This window comes from Psittacula echo (genome assembly GCF_963264785.1).
Source record: "Psittacula echo genome assembly, chromosome: 1".
In the NCBI taxonomy this organism is placed as follows: domain Eukaryota; kingdom Metazoa; phylum Chordata; class Aves; order Psittaciformes; family Psittacidae; genus Psittacula; species Psittacula echo.
The window spans coordinates 144,147,715-144,166,108 of NC_137735.1; the positions used below are offsets into that span (position 1 = coordinate 144,147,715).

The following is an 18,394-nucleotide window of genomic DNA, read 5'->3' on the forward strand; positions in this document are numbered from 1 at the left end:
TATCAGTAGAAGACCTCCTACACAGACATTACTCTTATTTCCGTCACAGCCAGCCGTGGTGGGTGCAATACTGTGCATCACCATGGACATAAATAATTAATTTAAAGAACTGTGTGTGACAGCAAATCCCATTTTCAGATCTTGCAGAGAAATCTGACACGTTCAGGATGTTCATTATGAGCACAGACTAAGTTTTAGAGCTATATGGAAGTCAATTTCCAGTTATCAAAATAAAAGGGGATATTGCATGGGTCTCTGAGAATGTTATTGTTTTCCTAGTACAAATATTGCTTAACCTAGAAAGGATGCTATAGTATTGAATTTACTTGCATAATGAATCCTAAATGCTGATGTCTCAGATTCTACTAAATTAAATGAACGATAGGTTTTCCTTCTTCCACCCCCCACCCTGGCCCAACCGAAGGACTCTCCGTCCCACAGAAGATTCATTTACACACGACACAGCTTTTAATTAGAAGCATAATTTACAGTAAAAATTCTTTACATTACACCTCTGCTATCAAAAAAACATGAAATCTTTCATTTAAAGTTGTAATTATACATTAAAAAATAGAACACTATTTCCTTAACAGGAAGAATGAATTTGAACATCTTCAGATCAGATTTCTTTATTGCGGCTTTTGAGTCAAAGGTCAGTCACTTTATTTTCTAACGCAGCTGCTATTTGCTGTAAACGGAAGGCAAGCTGCATTTTTTGTGCAGCTGGATCCTCTTCAAGTGCATTTATAATCTGGAAGAAATAAACACAGAATGTTTAGAATCATTTAGCTTAAAATATATGACAGTTCCTGGACCCAGCGTTTGATACTATGTGGGTTGTAAAGAGTCTTTTTCATTGACTCTATACCAAAGATAAAGTCCATCTAGGAGGTCCCATGTTCTATTTTTACACAAAGGCAATAAAAATTATTGTCTCCATTACTTTATCTAAGTTGTTGTAATGTTTCCCCTTATGCTGGGATCCAAGCAAATTAATAGGTAGGAATTTATCTTGTGAAATATTACATTCCAAGATGGAATCTTATAGCTATTTATCAATTATCTTTTATATCTTTATAATCTTTTATATCTTTATAATCTTTTATATATATATCTCTTATATTTTTATAATCTTTTATTCTTTATAAATATCTTTATAGCTATTTAAGAAACAGTGCCTTTGCTTACAGTGCACCCTACAAGGCTTAAGGGTCATTTACCAGCAGTAATTGAGTCCCATCCCCATGAGCTTTGGTTATGAGAAGCTTCTGGGTGGTCCATGCACAAGCATGAGGTAGTGCAACGCAAAATCTCTCATTTCTGTAGGCAATATGAGGAAGAGAACAGCCTGGCCGCAGCATCAGGGAGCTGCCCTTTGGCTCTCACTGAGAAATGCCAAGGCTCTGGCCCAGCACCACGTAACTCAGGAAGCAAAGAGCTCATCAGAGGAGCTCCCCAGCATCCCACATGCTGCCCCTGCTCTACAGAATATATATAGGAAGGTATGACTTGAAGACACCAGGGATTTGGAAACAAGAGCTAGAAAAGGTCAACTGTTATGAGAAGGCTTTTCTTCAAATAGAGTTTTTTAGGGCTTCTCAAGATCAAATTTCAAAGGTTTTGAAAGGTTTTAATTTCCACCATCCTTTAGGAAAACTCTTCCACCAACTATTAGATTTCTCCATTAGAAGAATGTGTTACATGACAAAACTGTTTCTTTTCTAGGACTGGCTTTATGAATAGAAGTCAGACACTCTAATGAAGCAGAAACCTTTAGCTTTTGTTTAAATACTATATCAACTTGAAAGTAGAAGAACTGGAGAAATAGAGTTTGCTTGTCACTACCTGCGGTTCTTACTACTTCTTGCACATCATTGACAATGGAGATTAATGCAGTCACTACCAATCTAGCCAATAATTTCATTTTGAAGGGCTGGTATAGCATTTGAGTTTCAAACAGTGAAGCAGACTTGTTTGGAAATAATTATTTTAATGGATCAGGTTTTAAAGTGTGAAAACATTTTTACAAGACAGAGTTAATAAATATTATTACTGTATTTAAATTGGGCCTAATTTAATTTGATATTGTTCTCTTAATTTAAACAATTACATCTAGCTATAACTCCTCAAATCTAGAATAAATAATTCATGATTATCTCTGCTGGTGAATATATCCTTCATATAAATGTGGACAATTAGAATGTACCCACTTAGTCACTGTCAAGCCCTGCAGAGATACAGAAGGTACAGCGCATGCTGGGAACCACTGCGTCAGTAATAAAGACAAGGGCAGCTGCAAAATGTTCCAATTTATGCAAATGAAAACATTTTCATGGAAAATAAATAAGCTCCATTAATTTTACTGAATGGTTCTTGACAGATTATCTCCATAACTCTGAATTAGCAGCCTTTTGATCAGATGCACTTTGTTGTTACACAGTGATGTATGCAGAAGCAAGAGCTGTAGCCGCACACTGGGACTTGCTGCCTGCCACTGTTGAAGTTCCACAGACTGGTGACTCCACCTGACCCTGCCACCAAATGTGAAGACACGAGGGGAAGCAGGGACACAGGGGTGTGGAAGAATCAGGGCTTTATGGTTCAATTGTCATTCAGGGTCCCTGTGGGTCTCCGTAAGAGGTCAGGCCACGGATCCATTTAGGAAGGTGTTGAAAGACAGCTTGGTTGGTGCTGGGGATGAGGAAACCAACACCACCAGGTTGGCCTGCATTCCTCTGGCTGCTTCCCCTACCAACCCCTGTTGCACGACTTCTCAGGGTAATTTGATTTTCCCTGCTTACATCTGCTTAAATGCTCCAACAGGCTGGCTGCTCCTGTACAAAGCAGCTGCAGTGAAGCTGAGGATGAGACTCACTGACTTCAGTGCTAAATATAAGTGAAAACATGAACTGTGCTGAGGTGCAAGACAAACCAAAGAGAGCTCACATGTGCTGTACTCCTTTTTTATTCAGCATCTGTTCTTGCTTTGATTTAATTCTGAAAGTTTTTTGGAGGCATTCATTTCCATGGAAACCTTTGAATAAAAGTTTCCTTCTCTCTTTTTGTTTTCAGATTAAGTTTGGAGAGCCATAGCCACAGCCCAGCTACACTGGGAATTTCTTTTTCCCCCTTTCTACAGGGTGTGAAAAAACAGAGAAATATTTTGGACTGAATCCTCTTGAGTCAGGCTATATTCAACAGTTACTCTACTTTGGTTTACCTGGGGCAGGGACTTCATTGGGCACAGCAAAATGGGGACAGGCGCACGCATGGGAGTTTCAAGTGCATCTTAACTAATAAGAAAGGCATGGCCTCATTGCTACAAGCAAAACAAGTTTAATGGACCATTCCTAATAAAAAAACCTCACTGGCTTGAAACTTGATACAGCTGTTACAACTGCTTTTTGCTCAGTGACATTCTTATGTCCTAATTCTTCAGAATTAGAAATGTAGATCTGAGGAGAAATGATTTTTAAATCTATTTCTCTTTCAGATCTCATTAAACTCTCACTACCAAAACCAGATAGACCATAATGAGATTCTTTGTTTATAAAAGCACACCCTTGACCACTGTAATTGTGAAGCAAGGTGTATAACTGCAAAGTTAGAGCTTTCTGCTCAGCATTGCTTCTGCCCAATTATCCAGGGAATTCCAGAAGTTGTCTTTTAAACGGATGTTATAACTTTTTACCATTGATATTAAAAAGTGAAAACAAGAGCCACAACTTACCTCATCATAGTATTTGTTAGTGTACTGGTAGAGTTGGTGTAGAGCCACAAGCGTATTTAAGGAATCGGTATGTGCCTGTTAAACACAAGCAGGAAGCAAACGTGTCAAAATGTGATCACAGACAGCTGAAAGTTATGCACATCCACAACTGTTGGAATCACTTTACAAGATTTCCAAATGCAAACTCTGCATCCTGTAACTTTCGTTCAATGACAGCTGGGGCAGAAAAAAGGGGTGAGAAAACTCTTGTTCGGTGATTTTTAGATCAAGACTTTCCTGCTGGTCTTTTTCCACTGAAGGTGGAAAATATTTTGATCTTGGAATAGTAAACCGCAGATTACAGGCTAAACATCTGCTGACAACATGGGTATGTATAACTAAGGCATTTACTCAGTACAGTCTACATACTGTTGAGATGTTAAGCATTGTTTCTGTCACTGTCATGACTGTTTGAAATCCTTTCTCCAGCTCTTTTTACCTCTTTGAAACTATTCATGCCTCACTACAGCAAAGGTGTAACTCATCAAGATCTCGAGCACATGTATGTTTGGAAAAAGCCATCTGAATCATGAAGATGGGAAGAGATGAGGGGTAGAGAGAGATAGAGAGAAAAAGGACTATAAATGAATGAGGAAATAACCCTTCCATTACCTCTTCCTCTCTCTCCCCCTGACATTTAACTTAATTAGTGAATGTGTTCTACCTAACAGATGTTTTTCATTCACAAGTATAGGACTTCAGTCTTTAGCTATGCCTTTAAAGTTAGCTAAGAAAATGAAGAATTGCAAAATATTGCTACTGGCATAAATGATTACCCAAGGCATAAGGCAGCAGAGAAACATCCATTTTCCCTTGCTCTGTACAAGTCACTTCTAGAACTGGCCAAGATTTGCAATGTTCGATCACTCCTTCCATATTCATTTTATCATAATTTATAATGTAAGTAGAAAGGATCAGCATATTCTGCTGAAGTTAAAACATTCTATTGAATTTACTTTTAATCACCAAACATTTTAATTTTACATTCTTCTCAATTTGTGTAATAAATAAAGTGAACTGGAAAATTAAATGCCACTGCAGATGAGTTTTGTAGTGAATGACTGAAAATAGAAATGCTCTCATGAGGATGTTGATCTGCAAAATTGTTGGGTTGTAAGTGCAGTGAAAAAAACATACCACAAAAAATTCCCCAAACATCCTCCTTATGCTAGAACTCTTCAACTAAATTAAGCAAATAAGCAAACCTGCCAGTAATACTCTGTCTCTTCACTCAGACTAAACATCTTTTCAGACTGGTGCAGCCCTGTCCTGGTTCTCCAAGTTAAACTGAGTGCTTCAAAGGTGCGAGCCTGCTCTAACTAAGTTGAACTGTTGCACAGACAGGCTCTTTCAAGACCGAAGCAGTGTTTGTAGTCTCTTTCCTCCACCAGTCTCCAACCAGAGTCCCCAGTTAGCAACCACCCCCTTCTGCTCTTCTCCATGAGAGGTAACCCCCAATAACCTGTAAAGCAAAAAGAGTGTCACTGAGCGAGCACAAAGAGTGTCACTGAGCGAGCACATGGTCAGCTTCTCACATGCAGCGTGAAGCAGAAGTATTGCCCTTGTGTAGACAGCTCTAAAATAGGCTGTACTTAATGTATGTGCCTCCTCTTTCATTTCTGGAACCTATTTTTTGCTGTGGTAGCACTGTGAACTCAGTCATTACTTGTTATCAGTATGACCAATGCTAAAAATCCTCTATATGCTGGGAAGAGAAAACACAATTCAAAAGTGCTGTAAGTTTTCCGCAATGGATGTGAAAAAATCCAAACATTTTGCTCTGGCACCTACATCACCCAGATAGACTAGTGACAATAACTACTCTTGGTTCCAGTCAGCAATCAACATTCCAAATGGCTGAAAGGCATGACTACACTTAACAGGACAATTTCAGAGCATGAAATAACTCATGTGATGTTTGCACATACAAGAAACCCACTTGTTAAGTTAGGAAGAGAAGACAAAGAAATATAGTGCTACACTTGGCTCCAATTTCAGGACAAGAAAATGGAATTGGCTCTTACCCTAGAAATCTCTGCTAGATGGGTATTCATGTCTTGGTCACTCACTGGCACCATCTGACGAATACCTTTGTAATAACTGCAACAGATGAAAAGAGACTTTCAATAGGTGAAATACATTGTGTTTTCTGCTAATTCTGTCCTTTAATTTTGCAGTTATTTTAAACATGCTTCCTACTAATGCAGGAGATGCTTTGTCACAACAACCCAGTGATTCCTCTAGCAGACCTGCCTTCCACAGTCATTACTACCTTCACAGCAGAGGCAAATCGTACCTGATTGTACAGGGCCATACCACAGGAAAGAAATCTATTTATAGCTGCAGCCATAGATTAATTTAGGTCTTCAGAGTTTGAAAGTTATCAGCTAGCAAGAGTTTTGTCCTGCGGCAGATCTGCCATGGAATTCACAGAATTCCCAATTAGAAAATTAATAAAGTCAGAGATGGAACAGAACAAATGTGTTTGTGAAAATGTGTTCAGGATTTGATCTCTACTGAGTTACAGAAGTGCAGTTACAGAAGTGCAGCTTTGGTTAGACAGATCGAATGGGTAACAACCACCACTGCACAAAACAATATCATATTTTCACCTGAAAAAATCTACCTATCTGTCTGCAGAGACACAAACACACACTGGGTCATAATGGTGCTCCATTTCATCCCCCCCCCCCCCCCCCAATGAAAAGCTTTGACACTTGGGTGTAAAACTTTAAACGTTAGACAGTTGACTTTGACTACCTCAGTGGTTTCTTTTGCTCTTACACAGGCCTAAAGCCCCATAAACTTCAAAGAAGCATGAAAAGAGACTATACTCACTCTTCCACCATCTTCTTATAGTTTGAGATTTCTTTTGCGTAAAGTAATTTATTACTTGGAGAATCCTGAAAAATTTATAACAGAGAGAAACTTGGTTGATTTAAGAACATCTACAGGAAGCAAAAGAAAGCCAAGAACTTAAGATCAAGCCTTTATATTCACGTGCACTTCAGCTTTACAGATAGTAACACTTGGATGGTTATTAACATTGGTGGGACTATGTGTTCTGAAAGGATGAAGTTTACACACATCATGACTATTGAATTTTACAAATATTCAGTGCAAGATGATACTAAATTATAGATGGACATGAAATAATCAGCTCGTAAACTTGCTTTTTATAAAAGAAGTTGCTATTTTTTCCTTTTTATAAATACCAATTGGCAGACTACTCAGTAACACTGACACGTTCACCAATCTGCTAAGTGGTGAAACGCTAACTTCATTATAAAACTAAAAAGAAATGATCAAGGTTGTATCTCCTCAGAGAATGGGTATTGTCTACGAGGATGCCCTTTCTCTTGTCAGGCATGAATGTAGTCAGGATGTAGAATGCAAATCACTTACTCTGCTTAATTTGTGCTCTGTTCTTGTGCAAGCATCCATGAAAGTCTGTGCAATGACTGACAAGGAAGCATCAACTACTTCGTGAACGTGAACATCAAAGATGAAATGGGGATTTTTCAGTATGTTTACCCAGAATCTAAGAGGCAGGCTGCAAAGCAAGGAAAAGATAAATAACCCTTTTTATACAACAAATGCTTTACAAAAAGCAAATCACATGAAATTAAGTATGGGTTTTGCATTTTGATCTCCTCACAACAGTGAAGCTTAATGCTGTATTTTAACATTTATACGAGCTATCTGTTGTCTGGCTTCCATGTCTGAAAACCAAGTCATTACATCTCTGTCCTGGGTTTAGCAGTAGCAGTCATTTTTTTTTCCTTTTTAGTAGCTGGTGCAGCGCTGTGTTTTTGACTTTCGGCCTGAGAACAGCGCTGATAAAGCCGATGTTTTCAATTGCTGCTCAGTAATGTTTACTCTGATCAAGGACTTTGTGAGTCTCATGCTCTGCCAGGGAGGAGGGGAAGCCGGGAGGAAGCAGAGACAGGACACCTGACCCAAACTAGCCAAAGAGGTATTCCATACCACAGCACGTCATGCCCAGGGTGTAACTGAGAGTGCCCGGAAGGGCTAGAATGCTGCAGGGTGGGGGTGAGGTACCGGTCAGCAGGTGGTGAGGTGTTGTATTTTCTTCCCTTGTTATTTCCCTTATCATTATTACTATTAGTGGTAGCAGTGGTGATTTGTGTTATACCTTAGTTATTAAACTGTTCTTATCTCAACCCGTGGGAGTTACATTCTTTTCGATTCTCCTTCCCATCCCTCCAGGAGTAGGGGGAGGGAAAGAAGTGGGGGAGTGAGAGAGAGACTGCGTGGCTAACTTGACAACAGGGTTTAAACCACGACAATCTCTCAAGAATCTCAAATTCCCCCAGATAGAAAGAGAAGATGTCTGTATGGTTAGAGAAACTACCTGAGCATGATTTTACTAGATTTTGTGCTTTGACAGGTAAATCTAATCCCATTTGTCTCCTGCCTTCCTCTTCTCTGAGGAAAGACATAAAGTGAAGTGTTAAATCTGCCACTGACAACCTCATAGGTTTCATTTTTGCATTTTCTAGGCTTACAGGGAATCCTCAGGATCATATAAACATATTAAATGATTTATATTAAAATGATTCTGAGAATTATAAATGAAATGTACTTGTTTTGTGGTAAGAGTGCCAGTACATAGCTGGGAATTACACTCTCATTTCTCTTCAGTACAAGTATTACTCTGTACCTGTTTGTTTTCCAGATGTGAATGGTATCTTCATCCTTGATGTCATGTTTTTCTGCTTGCTCATCAAGAAAGTCAAAGAAGTATTTCACAGCTGGTGGCACCACATGGTTTGAGTTGAGCACGCTATGAAAGAAGTTATCTACAAACTGCTGAAGTGTCCCCTACAAGCAAATTTTAAAAAATCTATTAGATTTGTGCTACAACTGCACTCGGTGCCATCCTCCACTCGTATTTCTATTGACACTAACATCCACTTGCAGTCACTGATGGCCTCCATCCTGACTGCTAAGGGTACTGGGTGACAAAAACCAAGCAACTTCTTAGTGTAGTGACCTTCTAGAGAACCATTTTATGTTCTAGCCTGAAAGGCTGCAACTTCACCAACTATTCCACAGTTTGCAAAAGTGTGCTTTGTGCTTGACAGAAGAAGCAGAAGCTGGTTGCTAAGCGTACAATACATTTACACTTCAGGGTTGTTGTGCACATAAAATAATTGCTAGCTGGTTATTAATGGCTTTGCAGCTTCTCATGTCCAGTTTCTCTGACTCTGGAACACCATTCAGTTTTTAAAAAGAGACTGAGAGGAAAAAGTACCATTGAGCATTTGTCTTTTTGTCAGCAAAAAGCAAAGACACACTGACAGTCCTTGAGGTGTAGGGGTAGCTGTGGTCCCAGCCGTAACACCTCTGAACAAGTTAGTAAAGCTCCAGACTGGTAATAATCCATAAACTGGCTATTTGGAATAGAAAAGTGTCAGCTGCAAAGGAGTTATTAACAGAAGAGAGAGATGTAAGCATCTTGCTGGCTCTTTGTCCAGAGTCTATGTCATCTATGCGCTAACCTTCCTTCACGTCCACTTTCAACCTTACCTGGGGCTAGATCACCCTGATTTTCAAGAGGAGCCTGGCTTTAGGATCATTAAGCACATTATTCTAAATTCTTTCTTCAAGGAGAAATGCTTTGCACAATTACTTTGCTTGTGACCCATTCGGCAGTATAAGCACTAAAAATACTTTGAAAAGACTATTTGAAAACATTTTTAGTTTTCTAGGTTATCCTGTAGCATTGGTCACACACAAGCATAGAGAAATATAAGACTGTAGCAGTTTATAAAGCATTTAGTTCAAAAGAAAACCCTACAAAATATTATCAGTGGCACAGAGGAGAATATTCATCTTTGTATTGCAAGAAAAAACTTTATTTAATGATCACAGTTCTCAACTTTGATCAGGAGTTAAACTTTATCTCTTTCCCAGGAGTGTTCTTCAGAGCATATTAATCACTTGAAGCCCTGAACACCAGATTGTGTGCACACAACATTCAAAATTGCAGGCAAAAGCATGACTAACGGTTGCATCATTTTCTTCAGCTGTACTTCAAAATCTGTAGAGGTAAGGTATAACATGGCACATCTGAGCCTTACCTTCACAGAAAGAAGTCGGGTCAGGTAGATTTCTGTAATAGCTTTGGTCCTTTCTTTTTCCTTCACGCTGCCCCGCTTTGATTTACCTTCATCTATTTCATCTACTGGCCGCACTAGATGCCAGACCTTATTTTCATCTTCCAGGAGTGCGTGCCCTAGAAAAAGTAATTGCAGTAATTACAAAAAACACCCCAAAGCCAAAGCAGCAACATGAAAATAATCGTATCCATAAGTACATGTAAGATCTTTGTTCCCTATCCTTAACATACCTGTCCTCTTGCCAAGAGCATCAAGATTACTCTGTTCCTGTTCAACCCATACAACCCAAGTGCTAAATGTTCAATAATACATAAGCTGAAAAGCTTGCTTTTGTCAAGAGTAAAGGGAGAGGAAGGAACCACACAGTAAGGAAACCCCTGTTCAGTCATGTATGCACACTGTGTGTGTGTTTTGAGGTCCACACACTGAAGTACTTTACCCCTTTGTGAATTCTTGGGGACATGATTGAGTTACAGAAACTCAGATAGGTCTGATCCAACAGTCACCACAGAAAGAGCAATTGTAGCTACTCCAGGTACAAGGCAAGATATTGTTGTAGCAGCTCTGGTGGATCTGGCAGTGGCAATTTTAAAAATTGACGATATCAACCTTCTTTTTTAATAGGTATCACTATTACAGTTTGCATTTTTACCCTAACTGCTGAGTTCAGTGTATGGTACCTCAGTTCAAACCTGTCTTTATCAGCATCACTTGATTTTTTTAGCTGAAAGGAGGGAAAATGCAGCTTTTTGCTGAGAGGGCGTGAATGCCAGCAGACAGAGGTAATGACTGAAGGAAATTCATAACCATTATAACAAGATTTAAAAGAATGTGTTTGTCAGCATTCACAGCTTTAACCAGAGAAAGAGACTCACATCAAGTCTGTTAACACAAGCAGAAACAGGAGTAAGCACCTGGATGCTAATGACAGCTCATCTGATTACAGTTTTGACTTGCAAAAGATATCCCTTGAAAAAGATTTTGTGTCACAAACTTAGATTCAGTTCCCCTGGTTTTGCTTTGTTCTTCCTTTGGTTTCTGAATTTTTATATCTACTTGGCAGAGTCCCTAAAATCGATGGTGCTTTTCCAGTGGAAGTTACTGAATCAGTGCGTTTAAAATCATTGACATCTTAAAAATGTGAAAGTTATTTTTTCCCATAAAAATTGTGATTCGGCCCAGCCCTATTGCATAAATTATTTTTCGTTACTGCTAAGTTTCATGCTTTAATATACATACCTAATGTAACTGAATCCCAGTTACAACAGAGACAGCAGTTTCTAGTTGCATAAATTTTGTCCTTTCGAATGTTTGGCAATTGTAGTTTATTAACTGACTTCCTCAGCAGCTACATTAAATTTACAAGCTTGCATATATGTTTAATATTTTACATCACGGAGGAAAATAACATTTCTGTGTAATCTGGCTGAGCCAACACTTCTGTTTGAATCTACTTTATATATCCTCATGAAAGACATCAGCTATGCAGCCTTCCAGGGCCTTTACTTCTTTTTAACCAGGTAGGGAAGAAAAAAGAAAATCCCACATTAAATCATATTGCCCCCTGAGAGGCCTTAATTTGACTTGGAAATTCATGTGAATGAAGCAGGAAAGAAATCAAAGCTATCACTTTATTCTGAAGCAGATGCGATTTTGCAATCGATACCATTAACAACAATCATCTGCCAGTACAGTAAATACCACTGCTAGGCCTGAAGTCGGGAATTTCTTTTGCAATGCCTATTATTTACTTTTGTAAACTAACAGATCAAATCATGTAGTTAAAGCAGAAACTATTTTCCAGCCTTATGTCAGTCACTTGGGATACTTCTGCTTCCTCATTTGATTCAAAGGAATTTACTCTCTCTTTGCCCTCCTGATGGTATATGGCCCAGTTTAACTTTGGAGAGAAGAGAAACAATCAAAGGGGTTTCTGGTGAGATTACTGGCCCTGATGTGCAGCTTAATTTGGCCCATGTTTGTTTAGCAACAACAGAATTGGCTACTAGTGAAATAGTAGCTATTTCACAGGAAAGTAGGGATTATGTGACTACAGTTTGACCAGATGAACTTCTGCAACACAAAAAAGTTCTGCAACTAAAAATAGCAGGAAGAATGAGGAAGATACATTCAGGCCATGGGGTAACAAACCATGTCAGCAGTATGGTTGCTAGGAGAAAATAACATTTTTGTGAGATAATATTTTCCCCAATGGAAAACTAGGAGGTAAAGAAAATAAAAGATAGGGGAAAACACCTCATTTTATTGTGGTAGCCACATCATGTGTCAAGCTGTAAGTGGGGAGAAGACTGTGCCTGCTGGGTCAAAGCCTCACCCCAAACTCTTTGTCTTGGTCATTGGGCATTTTTGGCCAATCTAAAATAATGCTATGTGTGTGCATTAATGCCAAATATTGACTGTGCTGACGAGTTACAGTGGCATGAACCACAATGTGAACATGATAGAGGTGAGATGGTGACAGGCAACACAGCCCCTTTCCCGTTGTGTAGCCTGCAGGAAAACAGCTTCCTTCCAGCCACCTCCCCATCTGTGAATATCCTGCTCCATGGAGGTGGAAGAAGGGCTGCCCTACCTGGATCTGCTGATCAGTATTTCTGATCTGCAACCCTCTGTCTATTTTTATTGAAAATTAAGAAAGGAAAAACAACCCCACCAACAGAGGAAAAGCCCAGAATAACAGAGTGTGCTGTCTTGGCTTATAGTTCAGTACAGAAATACCAGCATGAAATCGTTGAAATCATGATACAAATCTTGATCATCTTGATACAAATTAGTAATTTTGATACATCTTGATACAAATTAGTAATCGCATTTATTATCTCCAGAAGTAAAAGATGCTGCATTTAATTTGTCACAACCTCCAGCTTCTTCCTGTTAGAAGCTGGGAATCAAAAGCAGCATGGAAGCAATGCCAGGTTTTAGAGCAACATCTCTGAACATGGTTTTACATTTTCACTCTATGCAAAGCGTAGTACTTTGGCAGACAGTCAATGGCTTTAGCTGACACTTCTCAATGCAAAAGGTGCAAGTTAATAAAAGACTGAATTAAAAGGAAAACCACTTCATCACAAGCCTCATTCATCAAGCTGGAACAGGATTTCTGTTTATTCCAACCCTGTAAATCCCTGTGTCATATAAATGTGTGTGTGTGGGAGGGGAACCCACTGATCCTCTCCTCTCCCTTTCAAACACATAGCATCTCGCAAATCAGTCATTGCAAGCTCTTGCTTTGCATTAGCTTTGTAACATTTCATAGCTTTCAAAAGAACAACTTGGCACTAGATAGCTCTGAGGACCCTTTGGTGCTAAAGAAAATGGGCACAAAACACTGTATTCCTAAATTTGTACACTACCATGGTGCAAGAGAATGGAGGAGAGACACGGTGGAAGCTGTCTTCACTCCATACTTTGGGATTTGAATTCTCTGCAGATTTTTTTTCTCATGTACAAGAGCCTCGTGTGACAGCACTGTCACCAGAAACCTGCTTTTCCTTTACAATTTAGTATGGTACATGTGTAACTAGGGAGTTCATCATGGAGTATAGATCATGCATGTTCAAAGAGCTTCCTCATAGTGAATCATAGCTAAAGATATAATCGTAGATAAGAAGGAAAGAAAAAGAAAATCCAACAAAATAAAGAAAACTACATGGTCTGGTCCTCTACTGCCTGCCACAAGGGTTGAGAGGTGGGGAGGATGAAGACTGGGATTTCAGAATAAGAGACTGAACACCACTGTCTGCTAACAAAGCAAAGCAAGCTAAGCACACTGCTGGGCTCCATTTATGGTCCATTCGTTCAGGGTGGAGGCAACTACCACCTCAGAGTTGTCTCAGCAATCAGTGCAAGCAAATTGAACAGGGACTAGGAATCAGCTCCTTGCCTGGCTGCACTTCACTGCCCTCTATATTAAGTTGGATGGCTTTGTAAATTAACATGCTGGGTTGGCAAGTGCTCTGACAGAGTAGTCACCACTTGGCCAACTGTGGCAGGCACTTGCAGTAAGGGGTGACAGGATAGCACCAGCCCAGCTATCTCAGTTTGTCTTCACACGAGAGGTGCTCCAGCCCTCTGATCATCTTCATGGCCCTCCGCTGAATTTACTCAAGCAGGTCCACATCGCTCTTGTGCTGGGGGCCCCAGAGCTGGATGCAGTACTGCAGGTGGGGTCTTATATCAGAGTAGAGGGGGAGAATCACCTCCCTTGACCTGCTAGTCATGGAATGGAAGTGTGCATATTTTTGTTAAATAACGATATACGTCAGAGCTATCAGCTGAGCCCCATCTTCCTGAAAAATGTACATTTCTGGCATATTATGTTCAATCTATTTGACTGCCCAACCCTTGAAACCTATTTAATCTAAGATCAGTAAATCTGTTTAAAGGAATGAAACTATTAGGTGAAGCAACATTTTTTGGAATCAGTGCTAGACAGAAAAGCATATTAAATGAGTTAATAGAAGGAAGAATGATCTCAACAATTATTGTTCCATAAATCTAACTTCCACACCTTGTAAAATAACAGAATATAAGGATACAAAACCTTCAAGAAACTTAACATTTGAAATGTAAAGGAAACACATGTGACAAAGACTATAAATTTACAAGTAAATATTTCCATAAAAATCTGAGTGCATTTTAGGCTGTAATGGATATTGTGTCTCAAGAGGTTTTGAGATAAAGGAAATTTGTCTAGGCAAAATACTAACATGTGGAAGTAAAAGCTTTGAAAGATGGGTTTCAAGCTAAGAAGTTGTCTTCTGTGTTGAGAGTCCAGCATACGGTAGCAGACAGTAATACAAGAATTATGTGACAGCTGCATTAGTGATGTGAAAGAGAAGAAACGTAAGGTAATTCCTGATACTAACTTAAAGTGGACTGCAAACCTCAAAAAGAACAAAGGAATTGTGGAAAACACTGCATCTAAAGAGGTAACGTATATAATGAGTAAAGTCAACCAACAAACCCTGGAAAAACCAAGCTAGCATAGCTAATGAAATACCACTCATAGAGAAGGAGACATAAAACATGAACGTACAGAGATGAGCTTGCAAGGCAGCAAAATTGTAAGAAATGCAATAAAAAAAATGACATCAGATCCCTTATGTCACAAAGAGGGGAGTTGGTCTCTACTGTGGTTGATCTAGAACACTGGATTCAATTCTCAGTCTAGTAAGAAGTGGAAGAAATTTGGAGAGGAAACTAGGTATAGGAAGAAGAAAGGACAAAAGAGATACAGCTGTAGAAAGATGAAATGTATGGTTTGACTACAGATGTAGTGGGATTAAGAAACAAAATATGCAAGGAAATATTTGCTATGAGCATTTTCTATTAAGCTGGGGAATGGACTCACAGCAATTATGGTTAAGGCCCCATTATTTAAGGCTGTTATAATGAGGACAAAGAAAACAATTGCAAGTGTACAGTGGGTAACACACAACAAATAAGCCCCACATAGTCAGTCTAGTGGGGAATATCTACCTCCACAGATGTGCTCGATAAATGAGATCAAGACAGCAGTGTCAGTCTCTCTGTGTAGGTTTTGACTTCTAGTCATTTTGGGAGGTAGGGAAGCCACAAGATACTTACTTTCCCCTGGGACATCTTGCTGATTATCCTCTGGCTGCTGGGAAATTCCCATTTTTGACAAAATGAGCGTGGCACCATCTCGGACCTTTGAAAATACAAACACAGGGATGTTATTCCACGTGTGCACTACTGAACCTCTTTCTTGAAATCTAACTGTGGTTTCTGTAATCTTTTGCAGGGAATCTAGACCTATGATTAATGCTGCCTTTCAAAGGCTTCTTGGGCAACCGGGTCTACAATTCAGAACAAACTCACTCCCCCTTCTTTAATAAGAGATCCCATCAACACCTGTGAGATTACTGAAAATGCTAGAAGCATCTCCAAGACTTAAGTGGTTCCCAATCCAGTCTGGGTGCCCTTTGTACAAAGACGGAGTTTATCATGGAGAATCAGGCCTGTCTGTTTTCTGAGGGAAAGCTAACTTACTTCAATGTGTCCTTATCCAGATATCTGCTGTTAGAAAGCAATAAATAGCATACAAAGGGAAGATAAGTGGATTCCAAATGCTTGGTAAAGTGCACAGTATGAAACCTAAAACAGACGGTACAGAAACATCAACATCTGCTCTCCTGACTGGGCTGTTGAACAAACCAGACCAACTCAAAATCTATTTAGCAGCAGAGCAAGGACAAAGACAATTCCCAGGGGTAGGATGTGGTAGAGAAGAGATGAATACAAGACCTAGCAAAAGGAGCTTTTGACTGTTCAAAGAGGAATTTGGATTTGGGACTGCAATGATGAGAAAACCAAAGTGCTGGCATTTAGGTGATGTGTTTTTGATAAGATATTTAGGCAATGTGTCTAGACCTAGCCTTTCATGCTCCCAAGCTTTTACTGCCTACACCCAGAGCTAGGGCTTTTTTGTTGTTTTTGATTCTTTATGTAGCACAGAAGCTGCTCGAAAAACAAATAAAGATTTTGTTTATTACTAGAGAACAGTTAACAGATGTGAACAATCGCTCTGAAACACCTCCTTACATTATAATGCATTAGCGTGTTGATACGTTTCCATCTGCCATCTCTTTGGGATGTTAAATCCAAGTCTGAGAGGATCTGTGCAGTAGAACCTGGACGCCACTCTAAGGGGTAATTAAAATGAGAAAAAAACCAGTTTTTAACCATGTGCAAAAATAACTACTCCAAAAATGTTTCAGTTTAGAGACCCATTGATGCATTGTAGAAGATTAAAATAAGTAATTTGGCACGTACCATGAGGTGTGGTTTTTATTGCTTACTAGTTTGGTCCTTATCAGAGAAGTTTGCATAAAGTATTGCTAACTATGCAAGAATTGCATCCTCTACTTTTAGATTAAGGGAGTAATAAGGATATTGCAAAACTTTTAATTGAAGCATTTATTATGAGATTATTAAACCTTTTAAGTTATGTCATTTTTTTTTTTTTCTCAAGAAAAGAGCAATTTTGAAAGCCTTCAAGGAGGATGATGTTCAGAGGCTGGGTGGCTCATCATCCCCTGAAAGCGTAGCTCCTGTAAGTTATAGTACCTTTGAATAACCATCATAAAGGCAAGTCAAAATCAGTACCAGTTTCTGAAATGGCATCATTACTTTTCCATCAGTTAATTGTTCATGCTGTCATTATCACATTAATTAGTACCTGAGATACTCTGTCAGACATGAATACATTTGTGCTAACAGTCATTAACAGGCTCTTTGCACGCTAATGACAGTATACCAAAACTTTAAGAGTCAGGAAAAAGAACTCTGTTAGAAAGCATGAATTTTTAATGCCTATTAAGATTGATGCAAAATGTTGTATTTTAGCATCCAGCTGAACATGCATTCACCTTTTTTTTTTTTTCTTTAAACAAAAAAATGCTTTTATAGACGTTTCTGTGAAAAATACAAAATCACACAACATGTTTCACCTGCTCAACATGATATCACCTACCAAGAACTACACTCTCAGCTTTTGGCCACTGAGAACATGGCAGATTTCGATAGACTTGGTCTATTATCTTTTCCTTTACTTGTGATATAGTATCACAGTTCAGCACTTTCACAGGTATGGAATCAGTTCCTCCATCTTGTACATATACATTTACTGTCTGAAAAACAAAAAGAAGGTACATGGTGATAATGGCAAATCAGCACTGGATTACCTCTGAATCTATTTTTCTGGGTGATTTAAACACAAGCAATATTTAAAATTCATTGTGCAATGATTATAGCACAGCAGCACGTATTTGCAATGGGAATATGGATCCTTTGCTGTTATGCAGCCAACCAGCTATCATAAATTCTAGCTAATTCCTCTCACTATGACAAAACGGAAAAGATACAGAATAGATTTACTCATATAATAATAATATGCTATTATTATTGTGCTATCGGAAATTTATTAAAGAGGGACACACACAAAAAAAATAGCTGGATCACTAATTACATGCATCTCATACAACCTCATAACCTGAAACATAGAAAAGCACAAATAATACAGTGCCCAAATATAACAAGTTCCAAATAATCATTTGAGCTGCACTTTGCTGAACTCTTAAATATAGTGTGCTTTTGTGTTACTTTACACTGTCTTCATGGAGCAGCTTTACTTCTCAAGTCAAGCAGACTAGGTCTATACATACAGTGATTTAACATGGCTCAGTGACTTCTTCACCTCCCATAACTTTACCTCCTGTGACCAGCTGTTCATGAGATATATATAAATAACACATATATGCACACACATAAATATATATAAGCACATATAAATGTCATTTATACCATCTTTGGTGTCTGATGACTTCATTTCCTGCTTACTGTTGCCACAATAACTCTAATAGCTCTAGGAAACATACCTAAGTAGTTTATACTAGTTCTAAAATATTGCTGATAGTATCGACATGGCTTTTTT

The 18,394-nt window shown here is 38.8% G+C and overlaps 1 protein-coding gene across 1 annotated transcript in view; it reads right to left on the reverse strand.

The window, feature by feature from the left end:
- Positions 1-646: 646 nt before the first annotated feature.
- Positions 647-18,394, reverse strand: part of PLXNB2 (plexin B2) — a gene marked incomplete at its 3' end in the record, with an annotated part of 81,335 nt that continues 63,587 nt past the window's right edge. Inside the window, exons 26-35 of the mRNA XM_080636246.1 lie at positions 17,435-17,591; positions 16,504-16,604; positions 15,526-15,610; positions 9,877-10,031; positions 8,454-8,614; positions 7,175-7,322; positions 6,608-6,672; positions 5,794-5,869; positions 3,731-3,805; positions 647-751 (exon numbers count right to left, since the gene is read on the reverse strand). Coding sequence (XP_080492372.1) covers positions 647-751; positions 3,731-3,805; positions 5,794-5,869; positions 6,608-6,672; positions 7,175-7,322; positions 8,454-8,614; positions 9,877-10,031; positions 15,526-15,610; positions 16,504-16,604; positions 17,435-17,591 — 1,128 coding nt within the window. The remainder of the gene's footprint in view (positions 752-3,730; positions 3,806-5,793; positions 5,870-6,607; positions 6,673-7,174; positions 7,323-8,453; positions 8,615-9,876; positions 10,032-15,525; positions 15,611-16,503; positions 16,605-17,434; positions 17,592-18,394) is intronic.